General features: G+C 34.3%; 1 protein-coding gene across 2 annotated transcripts; it reads right to left on the reverse strand.

Annotated features, from left to right (window-relative positions):
* Window positions 1-2,984: 2,984 nt before the first annotated feature.
* LOC121967397 (transcription initiation factor TFIID subunit 12-like) lies at window positions 2,985-9,752 on the reverse strand. 2 transcript variants are annotated; one of them, XM_042517586.1, is made up of 7 exons: window positions 9,129-9,752; window positions 8,758-8,907; window positions 7,640-8,200; window positions 7,311-7,385; window positions 6,305-6,383; window positions 6,146-6,210; window positions 2,985-3,086 (listed from the first exon to the last, which is right to left on the reverse strand). In XM_042517586.1, the coding sequence occupies exons 1-7, from the start codon at window positions 9,678-9,680 to the stop codon at window positions 3,000-3,002; spliced, it is 1,569 nt and encodes a 522-aa protein (XP_042373520.1). In that variant the 5' UTR covers window positions 9,681-9,752; the 3' UTR covers window positions 2,985-2,999. The 2 variants fall into 2 exon arrangements, with proteins under 2 accessions (XP_042373520.1, XP_042373529.1); XM_042517595.1 differs by having other exon boundaries at window positions 2,994-3,086; window positions 6,309-6,383.
* Between the last annotated feature and the right edge of the window lie 548 nt (window positions 9,753-10,300).

The raw sequence follows: 10,300 nt of genomic DNA on the forward strand, positions 1-10,300 counted from the left end.
AAGAAATCTCTCTCAATCCCTCCATTTTGTAAAAATGATTCTAAATACTTAAAGCTTTCATTTTCGGATAATTCGTCATCTTCTATCTTAACAATTGTCTCATTACATCTAATATTACTAAACTTAAATTTCATATATTCTGTCTTTACTCTACTAAGTCTAAAACCTTTCACTGCTAGTGTTTCCAGCTAAAATTCTAATTTAGCATTTACTCCGTCTCTATCTTTATTGGAAATGCTTTAGTTAATCCGTCTAAAGTCTTCACTTTAGTCGTTACATCCTCATGCATATCTTTAATTAGTTCAATATATGTTACGCTAACACCTCTTTTCTAAAATTTTCCATATAATTTCTTTTGAAACTCTAACATAAACTTTTCCTAAGTAATACTATGTGTAGATCTTGTTTTTACTCCAAATACTTTTCAATTTGATGCTTGAGAAGATATATATCTTCTATTATTGACCTTTTAGGTATGAGCCAAATTGATTTTCAATCACTGTGATCTTTTTAATCTTTTTTTCTAATACTCTTTCCCAAAGTTTCATTGTATGACTCATTAGTTTAATACCCTATAGTTTGCACAATTTTGTATGTCTCCTTTGTTGTTATACAAGGGATTTATAGTACTTACCTGCCATTAATCAGGCATTTTTTTCATTTTCAATATCATATTAAATAATTTTGTATCATACCTTTATCGAAATATTATCTGTCAAACGACTTTTTTATTGTGCATCTCATTTAAAACATGTTCTACTTCTGAAATTTAAATACTACGATAAAAATTTAAATTTCTATACTCATTTAACCTACTTAAATTACCTAAGTTAAGTTGGTCACCTAAACCTTCATTAAAAAGTTGATGAAAATATCTTTCTCACTCTTTTATTTCTCTATCATTTACTAGTACCTATTGCATTCATCTTTAATATATTTTATTTGGCTAAGATCTTTTGTCTTCCTTTCTCATACTTTAGTTATCCTATGTCTCTTTCCCCTTCTTTTGTATCCAATTTTCAATATAACCGTTAAAAAGCTTTATTCTTTGCTTCATTCACTACTTTCTTAGCCTCTTTCTTAACTATTATATATTTTTTTAAGTTTTTCTCATTCTTACAAATATAATTCCTTATAAGTTGTTTCTTTTTTCCTTCATTTTCTCTTACTTTGTGATTCCACCACCAAGATTCCTTACTTGATGGTGCATGTCCCTTTGACTCATCGAGTGCACTCTTAGCTATTATTTTCAACTTTAATATCATCTTATCTCATGTCATATTATAATCACCGTATATTTCACTTAATACTTGTACTCCTACCTTATTCTTAAATATATTTTGTTTTACATCATTTAACTTCCACCACTTAATTTTAAGAGTCGTATATATTTTTCTTGACATGCATATCAAACGAGAAAGAGGAAGATCAAAAAAGACTTGGTTAGCAACAATAAAACAAGATAAAATTTATTTAAATATAGATGATGATATAATAGGAGATAGAGCTAAATAGCGTAAAAGGATTCATACAGTCGACCCCACCACCTAGTAGGAAAAGGCTTTATTATTGTTGTTTATATTTTTCTTGATATTATACTTGAAACATATACAACTTAATTAACACTTTTAAAAATAGCTTATATAGTGACAGTGCATATCATTTATAAAACAAGTGTTTGAGTTAGCACTTTTATTTTATAAAATTATAAGCTATCAAATAAGATATTAATTTGCTTCATTTTGGATTGGTTCAAGTGAACCAAATAAGATTTTTTTTTTCCTCTTTTAATTGTATATCTAGATAACATATGCTTTATATGGTTATGTGGCAACAATGTAGACATTTTTAAAATTATTTTATCTTACTAGCAATCTTATCATGAACATAATCAGTTCTAAACATTGAATATAATTGATATGGAAATTAAGTTTCCATCTTGTAATTACTCATAGCATTTTCTTATTCATGGGAAAGGCATAAAGAAGAAGATGATTAAGCTAATGCTCAATTCATGAAAGACTAAAAAGAAAGGCAAGCAATGTAACTTTTGCTCATTTGTTGGAAGAGGCTATCAAAAAAGATGGAGACAATTCGTCAAGAGTTAAATTCTTCTTGAAGGAGAAGAATAATAATGTAAACAAAATCAACTGTTCGAAATTTATAATTTTTTAATAAATTTTTAAAAAATTATTATTGTTTTTATTTTATGCATTGTAGAGATTCGTTCATGTATGGTTTACAAAAGAGATTATATTCATCCAACCATCAATAATACTTTACAATATTAATCTTTTGGATGTTCTCTTGAAGAACACTAACAAAGGCATGCAATTCCATTAAGATCATCCACGGAGGAAAAGGATTTATCCATTTTTTTCATTTGCATTGTGATGAAAAGACAACTCAAACAGGCTAAAGTTGATTTGAAATTATTTCAATAAGGAAACAACCATCCAATGATGTGGGATTGTAGTTGTGTAAAATTCAAAAGTAGAATAAAGATGGAGGATCGTAAAGGAACAAGGGAGAAGAATTTGAAAAAAAAAAATCCATTTTCATTCTATTTTCTGGTCATTTTATGTTCTTTATTTAAAACTATTGTTAACCAAATAATCCAATTAGCCACATGGAAGGATTAGCTGATATTAGTTGAATCGTGGTAGCCAAGTCTGGTTCGCTTGCAATCTATAATATTTTACTCACTCAAAATCATGAAGACTATCAAGAAAGATGAGCAATATACTTCGACAGTAAAACAAAAATTTGCAAGAAATGGAACATACTTAATAAGCAACATGCTGATGCACTATTTGATGCAGTATTGATGAATTGGTACTAAAGGCATCACATGTAATTGGTGTTGCTCGTAAGAAATTTGTACCTTTCTGTTCTATATTGTACTATGTAGAGAATAAATAATATCTAGGTATGGGGGGAAAAGTCCTCAAATTATCTAGGAACTTTAAGAATCATTGAGTGTAACAATGTGATAATATTTAGGAGAATATAAGGTTTAACAAGAAAATATGCATAGAAAGAATGCATACCACAGCAAGCCTCTCCTTGTGAATATCATTAGTGATCTGAAATCAAAATCAAATATTTGGGATAAGCTTCTTAAGTGTAAAAGATAAACAATAAAGTGTAATACAAAAATGAAATAGAAAGGCTAATGTTCCAGGACCATCAAGTCCATATGTCCTAGTGGGTGAGGAGAGAAGAGGGAGAGCTGTGACCAATAGTTGTCTATGTGAAGGGGAGGAGAGGAAATTAAAATTTTCATCTCCAGCCTTTTTATTCAACCTTTCTCCCACTCCATTTAGAAAGGAGATAGCAGTAGTTGACATCTGACCATGATCCGACAAAAGCCCAAATACCTGTCATGGTTTGACCATGGGGTGGTGTTGGTCCAGTGGTGATCCATCCATGGTTTGGGAATGGTAAACAATAGTCCAACCATGGTCCAACAGTGGGGGACAGTTGTTCACCAACCAGATCCTGCAACCATCATGAGCTGGCCTTGTCTTAATGATGACCAACAGCAATTTCAAATCCTCCACTGGTTAACAATAGTCCGTCAATGATTGGTGGCAACGGGTGATGATCTTGCGGTAGTCAGATGTTGGGCAGTAATGGTGATCCACAACTAGAGATAAACAAAAGAAATATTGTCCATTTATTGTGTCCCTCTAGCTCTCCATGTAATCCATCGGACAGATCATTGTTGGAGTAAAAGATAGGCTAGGGGACCCACCTTAGTTCCATTATTTTGTTATTTTCATCCAAGTAGATGAATAATCCTCATCCCTTCATCTCCAGTTAGGCTCTCTTTCCTCCACATATACACTGCCTCAATGCTCTAATCATACTAAAAATTCACATATGAACCTGAGTCCCTGGTGAAAGGAACTCTTGAACTCTTGCAGTAGACACTGTTTTGTCAACCAATGAATGACTTGTTAGATTGATTAAACAAAGTTCTTTTTATTATCACAATATTTCTCCATCCTCCTAGGCACATGTCTTTTTGCAACACCATAGTAATGCAAACAAGAAAATGGATCTATTTGAATTTTGAATTGGTTTAGGTATTGTCATATTTTAGGTGTTAAAGATTCGGTAATTTTTTAATTTGGTAGTAAAGTAATGTGTATCATTTGTTGTGGTAAGAGTTTGTTAAGATTATTGTGTTCCCAATTAATGGTATTTCTTTCTTAATTTAGTTGATATTAAGTCTACAAAAGTATTGTATATGTATTATTCAGTTTTTAGTTAATAAAACTTCACATTGAATAATCTCTTTGAAAGAAATATTCTTTTCTCTGTGTTGAAGTAGTTATCCTTTGGTTGATTAATTTTGTCCTAATATTTTGTGTGAATTAAGAGTTTAATTTGGTATTATATCAATTTAGTATTAGAACATTCTCGTGCTGCATCAATTTGGTAACATAGCTACTTATGCTACACTATGTGGTATTAGAGTGATTACTTTCTTTATATTTGAGCGTCTTCATGCTGCATCGTCCAAATTTTTATGTAATTTGAGGGTTCAATGTATTGTTGTATCAAGTAGTCATTACCTTCTCTCACATTAATTTCTCACAAGGCAGTCATGTATGTCAAAATAGTCATTGCCTTCTCTCACATCTATTTCTCTCATAAGGGGCAGTCAAGTATCTAGAAATGGATTGTTGCAAAGAAGTAAAAGAAAGACTAACAGATTGGAGTGTAGGATATATGTTAATGGATCTATCTCACATCCCTAAGCAAGTCTTTGAATATGACATAACATTTATGAAAACAAACTAAGAGGGCATGCCGAAGAAAGTATGAGTACATTCAGGCACATATTCCTTACTTGAAAATAATATGACAAAATGTTAGTTATTTCAATCTCCTAACTATTTTTCGGGAATATAATATCATGACATTTACTATATAGAGAATTCTATAAAAGAGAGGTGTTAGCGTAATATATATTGAACTAATTAAAGATATGTACGAAAATATAACTACTAGAATAAAGACTACAGGCGGAGTAACTGAAGCATTTCCAATAAAAATAGGATTACATCAAGAATCAGCTTTAAGTCCCTATCTTTTTTAGTATGGACAAATTCATTGCACACGTTTAAGATATAGTACTGTGGTGCACATTGTTTGCAGCTGATATTATTTTGGTATATGAAACACTTGAAGGAATAAATGCTAAACTAGAATCTTGACGAAAAACACTATAAGGAAAAGGTTTTAGACTTAGTAGAATAAAAACAAAATATATGAAATTTAAATTTAGCAATATTAAACATAATGAGACAATTGTTAAGATAAGAGACGACAAGTTACCGGACCCGAGAGTTTTAGATATTTAGGATCATTTTTACAAAATGATAGAGGGATTGAGAAAGATATCTTACAAAAATACAAGCAGAATGGTTGAAAGGAAGGAAAACATAGGGTATTTTATCTGATTGTAAAGTATACTAAAACTTATTTGGAAAATTCTACAAAATCATAGTTAGACCTGATATATTATATGAAGTTGAATGTTGGACTATGACTCGTGCACATAAGCAAAAGATAGATGTGTGGACATACGAGAATGGACAGGATAAAAAATGAGAGCATTAGAGAGAAGGTTAGAGTTGTATTTATTAAGGAAAAACTCAGAGATACATTTAAGATGGTACGAAAATGTACTTAGACAACTAATAAATGCTCTAGTTAGATGATGTGAAACTATGACAAGCACGCATATCAAACGAGGAAGAGGAAGACCAAAAAAGACTTAGTTAGTAACAATAAAACAAGATAAATTTATTTAAGTATAAATGATGATATAGTAGAAGATATAGCTCAATGGTGTAAAATGATTCATATAGCCAACCTTACCTAGTGGGATAAGACTTGTTGGTTGTTGTTGTATAATATCATGACATTTGAATAGTTGAGCATGACAAAATGAGCATATCAAACTTGGTATTCATTTAAAGATTCATATTACAGTTTCAAAGACAAAATGTCCGCTATTTTTTCATTTTCACTAAGCAAGATTTTGCAAATTTATCATATTTGAGATATGTGAAGATGACACAAATATAAGAACATCACCCTTAATCTCATAAATATGTTATTGGCATACCTGTTTTTTATAACACTTAACCTCATCTCCACCAAAACCCGGCAGTGTAATGTTCCAATTTCTTTCTACACAAGAAAATGTGCATTTGAGAAAGGCTGGAGGAGGAAACTTGTGGAATTCAAAGTAACAAGCTAAATATAAATTCCCTAGGTTGCTCACCTACATGGAGGAGTATGTCTTTTGCTTCCAATGTAGAAGATTTTCGATGTTTAGCCAAAGAGCAAGCAAAGGTGGTTATCTGCTTAAGAAAACAAATCACAAACCAATATATATATATATATAATGAAGAAAGAAAGACAGTTCAGAAAGATAGATGTTTATTTGATTTATTCACAATTTAATCCATACACAAATCTGCAATGGCCAGTGATGAGCATTGGGTATTGACGAATCTATGAAGTAGCAAGCCAACTTGCTAAACAACATACACCCATTCTGATGGATGTGTTCACTTAAAAAAGGATAGAATAAACACATCAAGTCTGTGTTGTCATGCTTACCAATTAGGCTAGTACACGAGGTTCCACCATTCTTTCTGTGCAGATGCAAGTAGAGGGATTTTTTTTGGTGGCCCAAATTCTGATGTAGGTCTAAACTATCAAGATTTAATGTTTTGCTAAGTGTCGATTCTTTTTAGAGTCATCAGTCATGACCAACAAAATTTGCATTTTTTTTTCTTAAACCACTCAGTTACTTATAGAGCATCTTCTTTCATCAAGGTGGGGTCTACACTTTAATAATGATTTTGCAGAACAGCTAGCGTTTGATGAGCCATGAAGGGGCAAAAAATAGTCCTATCATACTAGAATCAAGGAATAGAGTTTCAACATTAAGTTCAGATCTCACGTAAATAATACAAATAAACATCAAAAGAAATCAACCTGGCATATTTTTCAAATATTCTCATGTCATACCTCATCTTTTGTATGTTCCAACAAAAAAAGAGATGGCAAAAGAAGTATTGTGTATGAACCTTAATAAATAATCCACAAAATTGATTCTGTATTCTCATAGGCAACCGGATAAAAATAAAGCATTTAGGAATTCAAATTGAAGCACAAAGTATATTGCTAAGAAAGAAAGTAGAATTGCTATTTTTTGAATTTTTTATAGCCATATTTACATAACTAAAAAAATTAGTCTCAAGGTCAAAGTAGTAACTCACAGACTCTATGAAATCTTCACCAATGTCAACAAGAATGTCTTCAACTTCAGAATCCAACTTTTCTGATGGATCAATCTGAAGAAAGGTTATTACAAAGTCAGCAGACGTGAATCATGAATAAGTCACAGCTATCGCAAACTAAAGGCTTTTGCAGCAGATAAGAGTTCCCCATGGCTCTACTAAGGAGGCCCCTGTCAACAAATACTACAAGAGTCCAGAATACAACTGATGCAAAGGAAGATATTCATTATGAGGGATGAAGGAAAAAGGAAGAGGAGAGGGGGGGATCTCCAATAGTAAAAGCCATTGACCTAATGTTGTCAGAATACCTGGTTAACCAACTCACGGATGCTTCTCTTGCTGAGAACTTGATTTCCAGATTCTGCAGCATCTGTATCAATAGCTGCACTGATAGCTCCTGACTGCACAGGATTAGTTTGCACCAATGTTGGCAGATTTGCCTTACTAGAGGCTGGTCTAAGTGGCCTTGCAGCTTGTTGCAGTTGCTGTTGATTCCTCAACTGTAGGTTTTGCTGACTATATTGCTCTTGTGGTTGGCGTGATGAAGCATGATGTTGGAGGAATTGTTGTGGCTGCTGATGTGGCTGTTGCATTTGCTGTGGCATTTGTTGATGCTGTTTGTGTTGTTGAAGTTGTTGTTGTTGCTGCTGCTGCTGTGGTGCTACCATTTGCTGAGAAGTTATGGAGTTAGGCAAGTTTGGTCTCTGCTGAATTGTTTGTTGTTTCATCTGGGGCCTGAATGATGATGAAGGTGCCAAGGTAGCTGGCATTTGTTTTCCTTGTGAGGATAATGGCTGTTGAGATAGCGAGGGCATGGAACTCGAGGAAATGACAGAAGGACCCCTCATCAAATTAGAACTTTGGAATTTCTGTACCAGAGTAAAAATCTTAGGAAAAGGGACCAGATAGTCGATGGAACATAGTAGAGTAAATACTTTCAACTAAGGAGAAAATTTTACATAAGATGGAATCAAATGATAATCAAAAATCAGGGTGTATGATAATTATCCCACATCTGATGTCACATATTTCTTCGTTGTAAATCGTCATAAGCAATATGGCGATTTGGCCAAACATTTTTCACTCCCCTGCTCATATGGAGTTCAATCTAAAGCATTTAGCCACAAAGTCTGCCTAGGAGAAGTCAAGTACCTATGAAGCAAAGGGCTATCCTTGGCGAACAAACCCAACATAGGAACCGCATAGGTGCTATGCACTCGGCGCATGAGGTTTGTAAGCAATTGTGTGTCACTCAATAACAAATCACAAAAGAAATTCTGACAATGTGGCAACAACAACAACCCAACAAAACATTCCAACTCAAACAAAGGAATCTCTTGATTAAGAACAAATGGTACACAAAGGATTATTGCGAAAGGGATACCCAATGGATTCATTTGTTTGACTAAGTAAATTTTCCACCTACTTGATTAACTGAAAAGGCTGGCCCTCTAGATGTTGGCTGAATAAATCTCTGCTGTGGAGGGCCAGAAGCTCCAAGTGATCGAATCTGCGAACTCGTACTAAGAGAACCAATCATTCCAATATTCTGAATCCCTTGAATTGGTTGCCTAACCTGAAAAGGCAATTGGGGTGAAAATCAGTATCCAGACAAAAATAGATATTTTTCTTGTACATAAAATAAGCTAATTTAGATCAGAATAATAAAATCTTCTCAGTAACCATCAATACATCCAAAGGCACACAACTGGTCGAAACTGATAGCTGAATGTCATTGCAGAATAAAGTGGAAGGCAAAACCCTAGAATAAAGTAGAAGACAAAATGGAAGGTGTACCTGGGCATTAGCAGTTGGGGGCTGCTCGGGCATGCGTGGCAAAGCACTGAACGGCTGAGTGAATGACGAAGAGGCACCGAACGTGGGATAGGATGCTGCGGAAGACTCCTGGGCCCTTATGTGAGGGCTATGAGCTGGGACCCCAATGGCGAGCCCAGCCCTTTGCGATGAAGATGTGGGCGCTGATGGCGAAGCAGAAACAGCTGGACCAGCGGAGGAGGTGGAGGAGGAAATGGACGGAGTAGCAGGAGAAGGGAGCTGGTGGTCGAAGTGAGGGAAAGAGGATTGGGGGCGATTCCGGAGGACAGGCGGCCTCAGATGCTGCTGAATAGGCTGGTGTGATTGGGACGGAGGAATCGACTGAGATTGCGGCTGGGGAGGGTTTTGGGAGGTGGAAGGGGCGGCGATCGATGGAGAAGAGGCCGTAGAGGGTGGTGGCTGGGCAGGATTCGGGGAAGACGACGGGTTGGAGTGCGAAGCTTCACTAGGAGCAGATGCTGTTGCAACTGGTGCCGGCTCCGATGATGCGGCGGACGGCGGTGGATCCTCCATCGCGGCGGGCAAGTGGAACCTCGAGGTTTCGGACGCGGAAAGGTCATCGCTCTGCAGGGGAGAAATTCCTTTTAACCCCTCAATTACTTCGGATATTTGCTGTATTTATTAAATGTCCTTTTTTTTTTTAATTCACGTATTCAATTTGTGCCAACGATGATCGATATCGTCCACGAAGTTTTTTTATTAATAACTAAGTAAATTCGATAATCTATCAAAAGAATTCACTCCGATATATGAATTAATCAAATTAATTTATTATTTTTTTATTTTAACATTTAATTATTGTTCTCTTCTCTTTTCTCTATCATTCATATACAAGTTCTCTTTTTTTTCCTCTCTCTTTTAAATGAATGCATATATGCATGTTGGACTTAGGGATTGATATTTTTCATATTAGACCTATGAGAGTTAGGGTTTAGTTGATTATTTTATAATATTTTAACATTTTCGAAGAAGTCAAAATATGCAATGGACGACACAATTAGACTCCTTACATCCTCACCATTAGTCAATTAATAGATTTTTACGAAAACACACTGATGAACCTAAAAATTTTAAATTGTAATCATTTCATATCTTATAGATTTTTTGAGACTGCAAGGAGTCCAATTGTGTCG

This window comes from Zingiber officinale, chromosome 1B, assembly GCF_018446385.1.
Source record: "Zingiber officinale cultivar Zhangliang chromosome 1B, Zo_v1.1, whole genome shotgun sequence".
Lineage (NCBI taxonomy): Eukaryota > Viridiplantae > Streptophyta > Magnoliopsida > Zingiberales > Zingiberaceae > Zingiber > Zingiber officinale.